We start from the raw sequence: 18,670 nt of genomic DNA on the forward strand, positions 1-18,670 counted from the left end.
GGCCAATGCTGCCAGGAAGACTGTTTTTCCTTACAAACAGCATTAAGGCAGCCAGATGTGAACCTGGCTTTTCTTGATTATTAGCAAGCAAGGCCTTGATCATGTTTTTAATCCTAATATGAGGATGGTTCTGAAGCTTGCTTTTCTATGATGTTAAGGTTTCAGAGGAGCTCTTCAGAACTGCTGGGAGCTCGGGGTTCAAAGTCGCAGGGCCTCCCTGACAGCCTTCATCCTCTCAATGACCCTGGCAGAGGCTTGCCAGCTTCCTTGTCATGGGACTGTGGAAGCAGAGCCCAGCCTGGGCACTTTCCAGCTGCAGACATCATCCCACCCTTAACCAAGATGAATTCAGCAAGAGCTTCTCACCACCATGGTGTCCCATATCAGCCACGGTATTCCTCAGTAAGTGTCTGGACATGTGGTGTCAGTGCTGGGATTTAGCTCAAAAAGAAGCCTTCAACTCCCTTCTCATCTTCACAACTGAAAGAATCCACTCTTCCTAAAAGACATCCTTGTGCTTTCACATAGGGGTCAGGCTCTTGCTGTAAGGCCTCCATCTGGTGTGGGGAGCCCCCATCCTCCCCAAAGGTGTTGACAGTGCCACCAGCAGTGGGAACCCTCAAAAAGGACCCTGCAGGTACCAAGGAAAGCTAAGAGGTCGGGGTACAGCCCATGGCCTACCTGAGGGCCCTGGGAAACCTCAGACACACCATCTGGTCTCTGCTCTCCAGTCCTTCCAGATCCTTTCCAAGACTCCTAAGGAGCCAGACCTGGGTGATATCTCAGTAGCGAAAATAAGAACAAAAAAGAAGGTCACTAGGTTTTCTTTTACCAGGACAAACCCAGTTTCAAACTAGGGTCCTGTCACAGTTACACTCTCTTCCTCTCAGTCCTCAGTTGAAGTGCAGAGCCAGGACAGAGAAGAGTCATCAGGGATGAATCTTAGAAGTTGTCTGAAGTGGTTTCCATATTCTCTAGGTTAGAGTGGCTGCCCGGGCAGCAGTCTCCCCAGCATGAGGCAGTAAGCTGGTTCTATGTGGCTTTCGACATTCATTTTCCTTTACATCAGAGTCACAATCTACCTAACTGCACTTGGCCAGAAATGAGTTGTCTTTTGAGGGTTCTCAGCTGTACACTGAATTAACCGTTAGCCACCATCTCCTTCTTTAAATCACTGCAACCTATCTCAAAGGACATGTTTAGAGGTATCAGCTCATTTCCAAAATTCAGCAGTTCTTTTAATTATATTTTCTGCTGCTGCTCTGAGTGGTGTACTGACACACGAATCAACTCCAGCATATGACAAACTCAAGTTCTTAACCTTGTCTTCTCTGGAAATATTACACAAGTGCAAAACCTGAGTACAGAATGTAACTATGTTCCTACGGGAAATCTACACAGACAAAAATAAAGATTTCAATGTAAATTTTACTATTTTATTTGTGAAAAAACTACAAGCAGAATTCATAAATAGACATTTCTATTTAAAGCAGGAAAACGATAAAGTGGCTTCTAATAACATAGTCGTGCACATGCCAGTAACAGGAATATATTAACATCTTTTATTTGCTAGACAAAGAGCAGTGTCCAATATAAATTTCCCCCAAACATTTAAGACCTGTGAATTTCTGACCAGTTCACAAAACCACCAACTGACACTTTAGCATGAAGAAAAAAACAAACCTAACAGACTGTCAGCTCTAAAGACATTACAGAGCAGAAACTTCCAAAAGCGTTATACAAGCTGTCTTTCTGGGCAAATGAAAAATATAGCTCGTATAATACAGTAACAAAAAATTCACAAGATTATGTTTTGACATACTTAACAAGCATTCTCTATTTGTCTCCAACAAACAAAGCTAAGGAAATAATGTAACCATCTTTACACAGTAAATTAAGGTTACAAGTCATACACAAGAACAGAACTGCTTGCGCATTAAAAACTGTTCAGCTCCATTGTCATACTCTAAATGTTGGCTCTTAAACCATTTTCGGTTACATACAAGCAAAGGTTATTATATATTCAGCAATTAATAAATTTTCAATAATTTAAGATACGGTAGCTTAAAAAAGTAGACTGAGAATGGTCTTGATAAGGCAGGTGAAACATCTTAGTGGAACTAAACTCACAGAAGCTTCTGCCAATGTTTTAAATATCCCGATTGAAACTGAAATTTTTCAATTATTTTGTGGGTGTCAAGATGTCTTTACTTTTTTTTTTTTTTGAACTTCATGACTCAAGCAGAGCAGGTCAATTAAGGTCTTTGTGTGCGTGTGCACATGCACACGCCTGAATGTGGAAGATTGCGTAGTATTAAAACAAATGGAAACTTGCAAGCGTTAACACTGTGCTTTTGTTTCGTTTTTATAACCTGCTTACTGTGCCGCTGAATACCAAGTATTTCTGGTCCTCTTTGAATATATATCTTTATCATCTACACTAGTGTTTTACATGCTGCCTACTAATTGTAGGGCAAACTGCAAATGCAGGAAGTTACAGGAATTCCATTTCCAGAATACATGCCTGAGGGATGTCATCAACTTCGGAAATTAAAAGTCTAAAGTACCTACACCACCTCACTACCGTAACAGAATACACAACAGCAGCTAAAGGGCGGGCCCGATGACACCGCATTGGCGAGAGCAGTCCCTCTGTGGGCTGCAGTTTCTACCAAATCAGCAACCTCCCTCACTTCACCCCTCTCCACTCTTTTATTATCACGGAGGCAAAACTAAAAAACCAAGACATTGGCAATGAATTAATTAGCAGCCTCTGAGTAGCTGGTTAATCAGCTTTTTCCACTAATCTAGGGGTCCAATCACTTTACATGAAACTAATTTTGAAAAAAGTACACAGTGTTTCTGAACAAAGTGCATACCAACACTTATTGGTTCCAAAAGCAGTGCAACCCACATGAGTTTGGTGGCATTTAAATTTCTTTTAAAAAGTTAATTAAAAAACTTAGCAATTCCTTACATCTCTGGAAAATAAATATGGCTAATTTACCCTCCCTGAGACCCTTATTAAAGGAATATTAAAACTTTAGAAGGAATGTCTTTGCAATACCCCACTAATATTAAAATGTGGATTTAAAATTCATAGTCAAATCACTATGTATTATATATTCTGATGCTTATAGAAAGCATCGGATTTCCTTTGGTTCATTAATAAATACTTTAAAAATGTATTTAAAAAGGTAAGTATAGCTTGCATCCCAGATACAAGCAGTTATTTTAAAAAGGGGGGGACATTGTCCATGCATTTGAGAATAGACCACAGCAACAAATGGCACTGCTTTATCTTCTATACCTTTGAGAATTTAAATGATGGTACATTAGTAACTACAGAATAGTTTTAATGTAAATGTGAAAGGAGCCTTTCCTGTTGGCTACTCAAATCAAGCTGTTAATTTTTCTTTTTACTTGTTGCCTCCACAGACAGAAATTACTTCTATTCTTAAGCAAACCAGGGTTTTCACACCAAAATGTGGTGTTTCATTATCAATCTGCTGCCCTCCCAGAAGTCCCTAAAGTATGGTCAAATAAAGGAAGGTGACATCAAGTTCCCATGCTTGAAGTGACTCTGAAGTCTATGAGCTCTGTGGATATGAATGTTAAGAGTTGAAAAGCAGACAGACCCTCAATCCAAATAAAACAAAACATTTTAAAAAAGAGGAGGGGTGGAGTCTTGTCAGTGGTTTTTTTTTTTTCCCCCCTCATATTTTGTTTTTGCAGGACAGTTCAAAAAAAGAGTGATAAGAATCTTTTTTCAAAGAGAGTTTACTCAAGCTGTCTTTATGTTGAGGATGAAAAAGATCACAGGCTTGCAGGAAGTAGGAGCTGTCCCTGCAATTCTGGCTGCCGGCGCTTCGCTTCACCCATTCACCACTGAGTTCCTTCCCACAGCAGGGGACTGAGAACCTTCTCCCAACACCACCGAAAAGCTCCATGTCAGGACTGGATGTGCAGCTGATAACCTCTGTTCAGTCAAGCAAACAAGACTAGATTTTAAGAAAGAAAAAGAATTCCCATAACTGAATGGGTAGGGTAAGGGAAACGAGGGGACGTGAGGCAAACAATTTCAATTCAACGAAACACAGCTGCTGCCCTGTCACGTGCAAAGTGGAAACAGGGATTTGCTTCTTGTATGGACCAAAAATACAGCTTAGACAGTTTTAATCCTAAAACTAAGAGAAAATTTATAGATTTACCTCAGACATGAGTAGAGGTCTGGAAAATGGATGGAATTCGAGTTACAGAATACCGTATTTTCATGAATGCTTATGTAAGAACAGCAATGTTAACATGTTAACCGTAATTTACACGAATACTTGGCATTCTGGAGCTAGTTTAGTTACTTATGAATGATCAAAGCCCTCCCAACTAAACCACTTGTGATTTGTCAGTTATTCCATCAAAAAATGCAGGCTATCTGGAGCAGTCTTTGAATTTGAGATCACATTGTTTAAAAAATATATATTTTTATATCGTCCAGTATTCTTTAGACAGATGAGAGAGTCAAGTTCCCGTGTGGGTTGGAACATACTTCATGTAAGACTGATTTTAACTTAATTTCAGCACTTTCATAGAAGGGACTGTCCCAGATCTGTAACTGTTCAATGTTGTATTCACTTCACAGTGTATCAAGCACCAGCGTTGCCATGGATTGGTTTCAAATAACCCTTTATATATAATTTTATATTTATATATATATAGTTATATCAAAACTGATAGTACATAGTATAACTGGAAGAAAGAACTAAACTTAAAAAGGATATGCTGAAAGGATGGAGTTTGTGAACACAATAAATAAAAGTACCCCCCCCAGCCCGCCCCCTCCCAACGAAACAAAAACAAAAAACCAGTTGTAATGTACATGGAAAATTGTGCACAGCAGATTTTTTTTTTTTTTATAAAAAGTAGATTCAGGAGCACATCCAATTATAAATGATTGTTAGGAAAATCATATAAAACAATGGAATACATAAAAGTGTCAAGAGTAATTGTCAGGGTGCGAAATTCCTTGGTGGCCAGATGCCCATGGCAAGCAGAAATTATCCTGGCAGCATCACTAAGAGGTCGATGTCCACAGAAGATTCTCCAGGGATGCGAGCAGCATGGGCAGGTGGAGAATGTGAATTTCATACCCTGATTCATAGTTTTCACAATTCCATGTGCAATTTCAGAAAGATTCATCATTTACTGCTGACATGTCGCCCTTTGGCGTGGAGGAACGGGAGGAGCCCTTGTCTGTGCTCTCCGACCCCGAGCTGCTCTGGTTCTGCTGTTCTGACCCTGCACTGGAGGTCACTGTGGATGAGGATGTCGAGGAGGAGCGAGTCTTTTCCTTAAAGTCTGTGATAATGACGGTGACGTTGCCCACAGTTACTGCCAACTGCTGTGCAGTGCTCCTGTCCACGTTTTTCAGCCGGGGCCTGAAAGCAACACCACAGGGGAAGAGCCTGTTAAATCACAGCTACAGATTAAAAAGACTTCTGCCAACGTCATCTACAAACATGCAGACTTCATTACTCCGTGGCAATGACTCTACTAAACTGCCAGCATGTATACCAACACTTAGGGCCAAATCTGCCGACAGAGCTTAGTAAGAATAGAAACCACCATCAGTTAGCAAAGCTTTGGACCACTGCCAAATTACGATTAATGTATCTTTCTCCTGTTTTGGCCTCAGTGATATAAAAGTCTCTCATATCCATGTGTGTGCATTTTGAAGGTTAAGAGTCCCACACCTAGGTCTTCACTCTATCCCTTCTTAGCCTCCGAACACAAAGGTACAAAAGCACCCTGGGCTCTTGATTATGACTGGGTGAATCAGGGCAGCAGTGGAGTACTTCACTCCAGTTTGAAATACCTTGAAGTGTGATTCGTTTCACTGGTCTTTGTTGTGGCATTTGCTGACTGTATACTGTTTGCTTCACTAGGTGGATCTTTCAGAATATCAGACTTTGGTCTAAAAGGAGAGATACAAAAAAGAGGCATTTCAAAGGCATCTTTGATTCACCTGCAAAATAATATAGTACCTTCTGAGTTACCCAAGAACTTACTTTGTTTTCTTGTTGGTATTTTTCTTGGTAACACTAGGACTAATTTCCTTATCTTTCTCTGGTTTCTCTTTATCTTGCTTTTCAACTTTCTCCTTCTTCTCCTTTTTAGGGGGTGGTGGAGTGGCGTACTGTTGGGCCACTTGCTGTGCCACCAGCTGAGAATTGATCCGAGGTTTTCTAAAACATTCAAGAAAAGATGTGTCATTATTTGCTGTCTAAGTATTTCTTTAAAAAAAAATTTTGGCCTCATAATTTCTTAGGTATTTTACTACTGGTATCTGGGAACTGAAAAGTAAATTAAATGGTGTTATTCCTACTTTATTATTTCTTGATAGTATGGCTAAATCCATAAACTTCTTCCTCCTTCGAATCCCCTCTCTGTACATCTACCTTTAATGGCATATACACACATGCTCACACATCCATTTCCCTGTGCAGTCAAGACTTCTGGCCAATAAAACATGATATTTCTAAAAGTGCTGAGAACACTATACTTCTTTTGAGCTGTCAAGATTATACTGACAGCTTTCAAATACTCCTGCTGCAGAGGGTTAATCTCATTTTATTAAATGGACACTAGTAATCCCCTGAAAAGAGAATGAAATTAGAAGTGTGACATTCACTCCTCAATCTAATTATTCTGACTTGGTCTGCTCCCCTGCAGCTCTGTGACTGGCACGGACAACACATATAAACCAATAAAAGGTGGTTCATACTAGCTCCCAAGGGGGTGAAGACTGAAAGTCACTATAAAAAACATCTTAGACAAGTGACACATTCATTGTGCCATCTACCATTATGTCTGTGCCAATCTCCAACTGACACTGGCTCTTAACACTATTGTTTACAAATTCTAAGTGGTGCCAAACGCTTCTCACAATTCATGACCATTCAGACTCCAATGGCAAAAGGAGAAAGAAAAGCCCATGCATTATTTCTGCACAATATTAATTTTCAAAGACATTCATTCACATCTAGATTCACATTTACAATATAATAAACTCTCCAAGTACAAAGTAGGAAACAAATATCTAAATGGGTTATAAAAAAGATGAAGCAACTGTCTGCCATGACGTAAGATCCCCTTCAGATCCTACAGCCCTTCTCACTCCTGGATAGAAGCACTGGCCAGAGAAAAATAACTGGACAAACTAGGTCTGGCTCATCAATGAGAAGGCCAATGGGGGAGGAACAGAAATGGAAAAAATTAAAAAAACAAGCCTGGGAGAAACAAAACCAGCTTCTTTCTTACACAATTTTGTCATTTTTTTGCAAGAAAACAAAGAAAAAGCTGCTGATACATGACATGCTGACCCCTAAGTTAAGCAAGGTTCCGGGAGTACCTCTTGGAAGGGGGTGTCGTGCAGCTGAGGAGAGATAGAGGACGAGGAGGGGACAGCTGCTTAATCCACGACTGGATGAAGGTGAGCCTACGCACAAGTCGCTGGGTTTGTTCTGAGTGTCTCAGTGCTGGTTCCACAGTAGCGTAGCTTTGCAAAAGCAGACCAACCCCAGTGCAAGTTTCCTCTAAGCAAAAACAGGTCTGGGTCACAAGTGACATACTATGAAACCCAGTCACAGATATGGACAAATCAGTCTGGACCACAAGCAGCCTCACCTGCCACTGAGCGAGAGATTCAAACACAGATCTGAAGTGCTCTGAAAGGAAGGGAGGAAAGACCTTACTCTAAGCCCTTGCCTCCTCAGGTGAAAGGTATCTTTCTCTTTTCACAGGTTTTAACAAAGGGGCAGCAGCAGCCACTGTAACATTCTACTCCTTCAAAGAGGAAGGATATCTCTTAAGTCTTACAAAGAAAATAATCACCGCTACAAAACACTTCTCGTGTCCCCATTTCTCACTGGGGACACAAACAGATCAGCTGTCTACGTGGATTACTCAGCAGTTTAAATCAGAGTTAAACAAACTGCACACACTAACCAATACTCAGGTGTCAAAATGAAATAGCTCAACCAGAGTTAAAACTGAGAAAAAAAATTAAAACTTTATTTAACAACATCTTGAAGGAGTATTTCAATTAAGTTGGTATGTGTACTTCAATGTACAGAAATCTGATAGCAACAAGAGAGGATACCTGGATACTAGTCTAAGATCACTTTCAAAAGAGCGACAAGTAACAGCATACCAGACGTTTGCCCCAGAGAACCTCCAGCCTCATCACCAAGACTTCAATCCCTGTCTCCAGAGTGTCCTACAAAGTTCTACAATGTCACTACCATGCTGCATTGTAAGTGCTAATCAACTGTCTACTACTGAATGGCACAACCACATCTGAATCATCCTTGTCACCATGGCATTCAGCACAGTGGCAGGTAACTCAATAGAATTACCTACTGGATGAATAAAGAATAAATAAACACTGCAGAGAAAGACAAAATAGGATGAGGACCGAGAAGTGGATCTAAGCTTTGATAATCAGGAGGTCAATGCCAACTTTCAGGTAAGCAGGCTGCATACAATTGGGGCTACAAAGACTAAGAGACCAAAGAATGTCAGATGACTAACTGAGAGGTGGCCAATAGGAACCCTTCTCTGAAAATTGTGGTGTTGAGGTAAAGGATGGCCCCGGGCAATGGAGAAAGGGGTTAGCAGGGTTTGAGGAGATTTCCATAGGAAAGGGAAGGCTTACACCATGACATACACTGAAAGAGGGAGAAAGACCAAAGACAGGCAGGACAGGGTTAGTTAGCCACAGGGCAGAGGAGAGAAAGAACACAATTAAGAAAAGTCTTGTGAAAGGAATAGGGACACTTTCTTCTGAGATGGTGAAGGGATTCAAGGTACAAGGGGGTTATGGGCAGAATATGGAAATGAGAAATCAGAGAAGAGATTCTGAGACCGCAGATATGAAAAGTGGTGCCTGGTTTGGTAAGCAACTGGTACTATCAGCAGAACAAAGAGCTAGGGATGGGTAGAGAGCAAAGAAGTCACCTGCACCTCACAAACAGCCCCTGATGTTCCTCCTGCCTACTGGTCAACAACACGAAAACCTCACAAATGAAAAGGACCCAAGGCTATTTGGGATTTGATTATTACCAACTATGGAGTATCTGATAAATGCACCTGTGTTGTTTTTGTATTCTCAATGTTCTCCAGTAACGAGCTACTGATTCTGCCACAATCATTCACCCGACCCCTGCAAAAAACCCTTAACGTTTATTATTTTAATTATTAGAGTGGTTTTTTCAAACTAGTTTCCCCAACAGGGGTCAGGGAATGGGGTGAGGCAAGGAAGTGCATCTAATCCATTTTGAGAACGTGCATAACACTGTTGAAGAAAATGTGTATCTTTTGGAGGAGAAGGTGAAGAAACGAGAAGAGCTACCACTGGAAGACACCACCCCAACCGCACTCCCCGTCAAGGTGCCACCCTGTCAGAACTAATGTGGCAGTTTCTGCCACCTGTCCCCTCCTCATTTCCAGGCACTCTGACCATGTGTAAGAATGGAATGGCCACCTCCACCAAGAGCCACTTGCATCCCACTCCCACCCAGCTACAGGAAGCAGTGGCAGCAGAAGCACTTGTCAGCCATCACAGGACAAGCACACCTTAAAGCCAGAGTTAGCAGCACATTCTCTAGAGCAGAAACTCCATTTTACAAACTAAGATGATTGAAAGCAGAGAGATTAAGAAACTTTCTAAGGTTTATGTAAGTGGCTAAACTGGGATTTTTTTTTTTTAAGGCCGCACCTGCAGCATAAGGAAATAAGTTCCCAGGCTAGGGGTTGAATCAGAGCAGTGGCTGTGACCCACAAGAAGATTTTCCAAGGCCTATGGAACATTTCTCATAAGGAATGAATCCATATCATGATATTTAACATTGCTGACATCTTCTCAGATCCACCTCTTACAATAAAAGCAAAAATAAACAAATGGGACCTAATCAAACTTCAAAGAGTCTGCACAGCAAAGGAAACCCTAAACAAAACAAAAAGACACCCCAAAGAAGAAGAAAATCTTTGCAAGTGAATCGACTGACAAGGGATTAATCTCCAAAATTTATAAACACCTTCTGCAGCTCCATACCAAAAAAACAAAAAACCCCATCAAAAAATGGGCAGAAGATCTAAACAGACAGTTCTCCAAAGAAGACATACAGATGGCCAAAAAACACATGAAAAGGTGTTCAACATCACTCATTATTAGAGAAATGCAAATCAAAACCACTATGAGGTACCACCTTACACCAGTCAGAACGGCCATCATCAAAAAGTCTACAAACAATAAGTGCTGGAGAGGGTGAGGAGAAAAAGTACACTGTTGGTGGGATTGTAAATTGGTGCAACCATTGTGGAAAGCAGTATGGAGATTCCTCAGAAAACTAAAAATAGAGATTTCGTATTAAGATGGCGGAACAGAAGGACTGGAGCTCAACTTCTCTCCTAAAAACAACAAAACTCACAACTAAAGGCTGAGCAATCTCCACCCAAATGGACCGGAAACCTTCAAAAAGATATCCTACTCCAGAAAAAAAAGAAGGCCACATCAAGAGGTAGGAGAGGTGATTTCTCGATATAAACAACCCCATACCTCCCAGGTGGGAAGCTCCACAGACTGGAAACTAACTGGTTCATAGAGACTCACCTACAGGAGTGAGAGTTCTGAGCCCCACATCAAACCTTCACATGCGGGGTTCCGGCACTGGGAGAAAGAGCCCCTGAAGCATCTGGCATTGAAGGCCAGTGGGGCTTGTGCGAAGGAGCTCCACAAGACTGGGGGAAATGGAGACCCCATTCTTACAAGGCACACACAGACTTTTGCGTGCACTGAGTCCCAGGGCAAAGGAAAATTTCCAAGGGAATCTGGGTCAAACCTGACCACAGTTCTTGGAGGACATCCTGGGAAAACAGGGGTGAATGTGGCTTGTTGTGAGGGAGGGACATTGGAAGCAAAGCTTTCGGGAATATTCAGCAGCTACGCCTTTCTCTGGAGGTGGCCATTTTGGGAAAACCTGGCCCCTGGTCAGTCAGTGCTGAGAAGCCCCAGGGCAAACAACAATCCAGGTGGGATCACAGCCCCACCCCTCAGTAAACAGGCTGCCTAAAGACCCCTCAGGCACACAGCTGCCCTAATTCCATCCAGAGACTAAACCCCACCCACCAGAGGGATTAGAATCTGCTCCACCTACCAGTGGGCAGGCATCAGCCCCTTCCATCAGGAAGCCTACAGCAAGCCCCCATACTGACTTCGGCCACAAGGGGGGCAGACATTAGAAGTAAGAGAGGCTACAACTCTACTATCTATAAAAAGGTCACCACACCAAAAACCTATAAAAATGAAAAGACAGAGAACTATAACTCAGATGAGGGAGAAAGGAAAAACCCTGGAAAATCAGCTAAGCGATGAGGAGATTCTCAGCCTCCAGGAAAAAGACTTTAGACTGTTGATGCTGAAGATGATGCAAGACATTGGAAATAAACTGGAGGCAAAGATGGATAACTTACAGGAAACACTGAGCAAAGAGATACAAGATATAAAAATAAAACTTAAACAAGAAGAGATGCAAAATACAATAACTTAAAGAAAAAATTCACTAGAAGCAACCAACAGCAGAATAGAGGAGGCAGAAGAATGAATAAGCGAGATGGAGGACAGGTAAGTGGAAATTATGGATGCAGAACAGAAGAGAAAAAAGACTGAAAACAAATGAAGAGAGTCTCAGAGAATTCTGGGACAATGTGAAATGCACTAACATCCATATCATAGGGGTGTCAGAAGGAGAAGAGAGAGAGAAGGGGACAGAAAAAATATTCCAAGAGATAATAGCCGAAAATTTCCCTAACATGGGAAAGGAACCACTCACTCAAATCCAGGAGGCACAATGAGTACCACGTAAAATAAACCCAAGGAGGAATACACCGAGACACATATTAATCAAACTGACCAAAATTAAAGACAAAGAGAAAATCTTGAAAGCAGCTAGGGAAAAGATACAAGTAACATACAAAGGAACCCCAATGAGGTTATCGGCAGATTTGTCAGCAGAAACTCTGCAGTCCAGAAGGGAGTGGCATGATATACTTAATGTGATGAAAGCAAAAAACCTCCAACCAAGATTACTCTACCCAGCAAGGCTCTCATTCAGATTTGAAGGAGAAAGCAAAACCTTCACAGATAAGCAAAAGCTGAGAGAATTCAGCTCCACTAAACCAGCCTTACAACAAATACTAAAGGAACTTCTCTAGGCAGAAAAGAAAACACAGCAATAGGAAACAAAAATTCCACAAATGACAAGGCTCACCAGTAAAGGAATATACACAGTAAAGACACAAAATCATCCATGCATAATTATGCCACCAAAATCAGAAATCATGACAAGAGGTGGGTACAAATGCAGAGCACTGGAGATGAACCTGCAATTAAGAGAACAGCTTATAACATTCTCATATATATACAGACTCTTATATCAAAACTTCAGAATAACTGCAAACCAAAAATCTACAATTGATACACAAAAGGAATCTGTGGAGAAGAAATATATCTCATAGTCAATAAGTGCATAATCCACCATGAAGGGGTCATTTGACATCATTCTTGGAATGCTTAAGTCTCCTTAGATCTGATTCTGATTTCCTCTCCATCAAAGAATTTATGATAATTATAACTAAATAATGCAACTGTACAATTAAATAATATAGTTCCACAATTGTATTATTAATAACCACTTCTCTCCATGGTACAATGTAAGGTCTATAATGTCTTGTTTATCACATCACCTAGAATGGTGCAATGCCTATATTAAAGAATCAATAAGATATAACAAATTGTGAGGACATATTTATATAGTCACACTGTTTTTTAACAAATTTATGCATTTTATATTTTACTTATTTTCAGAGGGTGTATTATTTTTGTTATTCTTACCAGTTAAGTTATTCTTTTTATTATGCTATATAAAATTTTAATGGTATATAAGGCTTTCTTCTTTATAAATCTTAGTTGCAAAATATACACAATTTTAATAGAATGCTAATATTTAAAGAAAAATAGAAATTAATAGATAATACTAAATAGTAAAGATGAAAGCCATAAAAATGGGATAAAGTATAGAATAAATTTCCTATTTTGTCTCAGCATATTTTCCATTCCACTTCTCCAGAGGGAGTCACTTAATCTGTTTCTTAAGATCCATGATATAATAATCTGTGTGAATGTAACTGCGTTTAAATATATGTGTTTTATTCTGTAAAAAAAATAAAAATTAAAAAAAAAAAAAAAAACTAAAAAACTAAAAATAGAACTACCATTTGATCCAGCAATCCCACTCCTAGGCATCTATCCAAAGAAAACCACAACTTGTAAAGACACATTTACTCCGATGTTCACTGCAGCACTATTTTCCATAGCCAAGACATGGAAACAACCTAAAATGTCCATCGACAGAGGAGTGGATAAAGAAGAGGTGGTACATATACAATGGAATATTACTCAGCCATTAAAAAGAACGAAATACCAGCACTTTTAGCAACATAGACCTAGAAATTATCATGCTAAGTGAGGTCAGCCACACAATGAGACACCAACATCAAATGCTTTCACTGACAAGTGGAATCTGAAAAAAGGACAGACTGAACTTCTTGGTAGAACAGATGCTGATTCACAGACAGTGAAAAACTTGTGGTCTCTGGAGGAGACAGTTTGGGGAGTGGGGGGATGTGCTTGGGTTGTGGGATGGAAATCCTGTGAAATTGGATTGTTATGATCATCATACAACTACAGATGTGATAAATTAATTTGAGTAATAAAAGGAAAAAAAGAGAATGTGCCTTAAAAAAAATAAAATTTGTAAAAGAGAAAAAAAAAATAATAAAAAAAACCATTGCTGATCAGTGAGAAATAGCTACTTCGCACAGATTTACATTGTTTAATGATGCCTTTAAAGTGCCATACAACACACTGTAAATAGCTAGTATTTTTAATGAGCAGAATTTTCAGCATATTGTAGGAAGTCAATTCTTCAATACAGAGCTGAGAGTCCGGGTCCTCCAAAATTACCTACGTTTCCCAATTAATAAATCTTAAATAAACAATTAACAGTAAAATAAACAATTCACAATAAAGTGAAAAACATCAGACTCAAAGCACAGGGCTTATTACTTTTGTTGTTTTAAGCCTCAAATTAAAGCCAATCAACCAACAATAACAAAAAAAAAGCCCTATTTGACCAGAAATACTATACACATTGTATATAACAGGGGGCCTGGTTTCATTTAATTCCTGGGCCAGAGATGGAACCCATACCATAACAGTGACCTAGGCCACCACAGTGACAATGCCAGATCCCTAACCTGCTGCGCCACAAGGGATCTCCTCAAAATTATATTTTTTAAATAAAAATTGCCTTCTTAAAATTGTGTTATAATTTTATTGTTGTTTTTTCAAAAGAGCTTATAATCAAAAATCTGCTGTAGAATTTCAATGATAGCATCAGGAAAATCTGTCTATATATTTGCTACTATTTCAAAGAATTGATTCCATAAAGTGAAACCCATCTTATCTAGGGACACCCTTAAATTTTGAAAAGAAAAAATTTCAGAATTCAAGCACACATGAACACAAGCGAGAGTAAAAAACAAGCTATCTTCCGGGATTGCTTTGATATGTGTACTTATAGCACTTTGGGGGAATATGAGCAAACCATACTGTCCCCATACAGCCCTTTCCTCTTCCATTGTGTGCTCAGGGAAATGAGATCTTAAATCATTTTGCATGCGCTTCTCTACAGCTCAGTTGCTACAATGAGAAACAAAACAAAGCCATCTTCTTGTAGTTCAGGCAACAAAGAGTAGTAACAAATCATTTCCTTTTCTTATGTCCAGCTCTTCCTAAACTATCATGCATGTGTTTTACCCACTTACAGAACTTCAATTTCAATTAAAATACCCCAAAGGCTCTGAATCAGACAATAAATTTATCCATTTAATAAAAAAAGGCACATTTCCCTTGCGGCTTTGAACACTGCCCACCTGCCCTAACTCCCGCCTTGCTTTGGCAAACTACTATGGTTGAAGAATCAGCAATTTCAAGAATCTAATTATTCTGAAAATGCCTGTCCATTTATTCACTCTATCAGAAGCCCAAGATTCTTTATGATAGATCACATCACGGCTCTGTAATTTAAGATTGTCTTCTCCACATGACCCATTTTCCTGTTCCTAGGTATGCACTGGGTGGACTAGGACATGTTCTACTCTACCAAATAATGACTGAATTTTTGTATTCCCGATGCCTCCCATACACGCACCCCCCCCCATAGTTTTAAAGTACTGTGCACAGCCGTTACTCCAAAACATCTGCTGACTAAAATATTCTGAAAATGAAATGGGAATAGTAAATACAACCTCAGGGAACTGGGTGGGCTAAATGCATAAAAATGCCTTATAAACTGCACGATATTTTTTCTTTGCAGAAGTAACTTGTTAAAGTCATAATAAAGAAATTTGATCTCTATCTGGACTCATCTGTATCCAAGTTGAAACAATCAAACTGAAAATACAGTTGTGGACAATCCATTTTTAAAATGGCTAATGCCTATATTTACCTCCAAAGTAATGTAAGCATTTTAAGCATCAGAGTTTGTCCCAATAACTCATCAACCGCACATGAATGGCTCCCGGCTTTGATGAGCTGTACAGAAAAGAGGCCCTACAAGACAGCTTGTCTTCTCTTCATTTTACCCACCCAACTCCTGACCTATTATAAATGTTTAAACAGAGTGAGAGTAGAGGAAGAGTTCCCATCATAGACCAGTGGGTTAAGAACCAAATGCAGTGGCTCTGGTCACTGTGGAGGCAAGAGTTCCACTCCCAGCTCCCTGCAATGGGTTAAAGGATCCAGCATTTCCAGAGCTGCGGGTTGGCTTGAATTCAACCCCTCACCTGGGAACTTCTGTATGCCAAGGGTGCAGGGAGCAGAATATGGAACTCAGGATTCCAGCTCCAACATCAACGACTATGAGATCTTAAAAGACTTTTTAAATCTAGAAATGCAAAGAAAAGATTTGAAATAATTCGGCTACCTTTAGGGCTCCTTCCCCTCCACTTAAATTTTAACAACTACTGCCTCACTTTATCCTCAACAAATCTACAAGGCATGTTACACAACCACTAATATTTTCAGTTGAAAAAAAAGAGATAGGATTTACAACTAGACCAAAGATAATCAGGATCTCTAGGCTATTAATCTGGTACTCTTTCAGGTGTACCATGATAGGCTGAGAACTTTGTAATAAACAGTTTTAATCTCCAAAACTTGGCTTTGGCTTTGCAAAGATTAATACTCATGGCCTTCCCCAGGGCTACTCTTGCCAAAATGTCAGGCCATGGACACCAGGGTAATATGGACCTTCATTTACTGAAGCCAATTACCATTATAATATGGATAATTTTGAAAGTACTCCGTAACTTAACTTTGCTAGGATCATATACTACACGGCATTATTAAATCCCCTTCTCTCCCCAAACAGTAACTCTCCCTGCCATTCGCTTCTCTTCAGAATAGTTCGTTCTTCTCTCATGTAAACATCTGTCTTCATGCTCATTTTCTAGAATGAGCTGCTGGGTGGCTCTTAGTTCATCTGCTAGGTTACTCTTTCCCACCAATATACATCCTTGACTAAGAGAGCCACTCTGCTCTGTATCAGAAAACTAAAATCCTCCTCCACCCTACGAAAGACTCCAATTATCGAATTAAAAAAAAAAAAAAATCAAGCCATCCCATTTATCTTTCCTTCACAGCTGAGAGGGAAGAGTATGGACTCTGGAGTTAGGACAGCCTTTGGACTTTATCCACTCTGCTTTGGAAATCGGGTAAATTACTCGAAATGGAAATAGGGCCACACCTAACTTGACAGAGTTGAAATTAAGATTAAAGGAGATAAAATTCACTGGGTACTTGCCATAGTACACACACACAGAACATGTATATATTTCACAAAATAATTCCCCTAAAGTAATACAGTAGACAAACTTCAAGGTTCTACTTTTCCAGCTGTAGATGTGTCTACCACCATTCCTCAGACTGGGAAGCAACTGGAAAGATTTACAAGGGAAAGAAGCTGGTAGGCCTTGCCCTAAGGAAATGGTTTTATGGACAGAAAACCTTCACAGAGGTTAGTGTCCAAAAGCTACTCTCACTGTTAAGATCCTCACTGACATAACTGTTTTCTCCACTACTTCTGATAGAATTTTGGTTTTGCAGATACTCCTTTTAACAGAGAATGCTTTTGGAGGAGGCTATCAGACTTCAATTTTATAACATATGTGGTATTGCACAAACTCTCACTGGATACAACTTGGTGGAAAAACAACTGCCTCCAACACAACATAAGCATCCTTAACTTAATAAACAGCAGACTCTGAAATGTTCTACTATGGATTCACGATTGTCATTTCGAGAATTCAAATGTCTCTTACACCCTGAAAACATATTAACTCAAAAAATACTTGAACACCAGTAAGTGTCAGCACTATAACTTTTCTGCAACTCAGAAATATATATTCAGAAAGTGTAAGGAGCTACAAGTGGTTTAGACTCTTGAAAAAATAATTTCTATTTTATAAACCAACAATGGACAGATATCAGTCCAGCTGTTCTCCAAGTGAGGTCCAGAGACTCCTGGGGTTATTCAAGACCCTTTCAAGAGGGTCTACAAGGCCAAAACTATTTCCATAATCATCTCCATAAAAATGCCTACTTGCCTTTTTGATTTCGGAAGACTAAATGACATATGACATCACTGCTCTGAAAGCCAAGGAAATATACGTTTGTATATTCTTGTGTTCTAAATATTATTCAGCTTTAATTCCTGATGTACAAAATGTCTATGTGTAGAATCAACACAAGCAAAAGCTACTTGGGGTGCATAATACATTCATAATAATTTTAAACAGTGAAAGGGATCCTCTGACCAAAACGCTTGAGAACTGCTAGGACCACGCCAAATATTTCACTGTGCAAGTCTGCTGCTTCATCACAAGCAAAGAGAATTTCTTTAGAAGATAACCTCTGAAACAATTCAAGCTTAAATTCTTTCTTAGCAAAACTTAAAAAACAAAAGCAAAAACAAAAACAAAAAAACCCACCATGAAAAGCAGCATCACCCCCAAATAAAGGTTAAGAAAACATTTTGAATTTTGAAGATAAAAAAAATTTTACACTTACTAATAAACTTAAGAACAACTTTCAAGAGATGGACTTAAACTATTTCAACCACAGGCTATAAATTTGGCTTCCTTCCATTTCCTCTCCCCTTTGGTACCTAAAATAATAGAATTTCACTGTGGTCATTCAAATATTTTAAGTAAATGTACCATAATAAACATGCCCTTGAGAGCTAGCTACTCCCAGCATTTCTCCAAAAGTGCTGGAAGCCCACTGATGGATCAACTAATACCATGTAAAGAAAAACATCTCCTAAATTGTTTTCAAAATGGACCTTCTTTGAAAATGGCTAACTGCATTTCTTTTTGATACCTGCCACTTTGTATCTTCAACATAAATTTTATCCTACAGAAAAAGACTTGGGTGTTAAGACTGAAAAGGGTCTTTTGCTGGCTAAGGAGTTGATCTGAGCAGTGTTTTAGG

At 39.5% G+C, this 18,670-nt stretch overlaps 1 protein-coding gene across 1 annotated transcript in view; it reads right to left on the reverse strand.

Annotated features, from left to right (window-relative positions):
- Positions 1-1,422: 1,422 nt before the first annotated feature.
- RYBP (RING1 and YY1 binding protein) overlaps positions 1,423-18,670 on the reverse strand; it is an 85,660-nt gene continuing 68,412 nt past the window's right edge. The window contains exons 3-5 of the mRNA XM_021069217.2: positions 6,066-6,242; positions 5,873-5,971; positions 1,423-5,435 (exon numbers count right to left, since the gene is read on the reverse strand). Coding sequence (XP_020924876.1) covers positions 5,183-5,435; positions 5,873-5,971; positions 6,066-6,242 — 529 coding nt within the window. The 3' untranslated portion in view covers positions 1,423-5,182. The remainder of the gene's footprint in view (positions 5,436-5,872; positions 5,972-6,065; positions 6,243-18,670) is intronic.

Source organism: Sus scrofa, chromosome 13 (genome assembly GCF_054392235.1).
Source record: "Sus scrofa isolate SSC_HxYL_T2T_F1_AM1 chromosome 13, Sscrofa_HxYL_maternal_Yorkshire_Landrace_v2.0, whole genome shotgun sequence".
Classification (NCBI taxonomy): Eukaryota; Metazoa; Chordata; class Mammalia; order Artiodactyla; family Suidae; genus Sus; species Sus scrofa.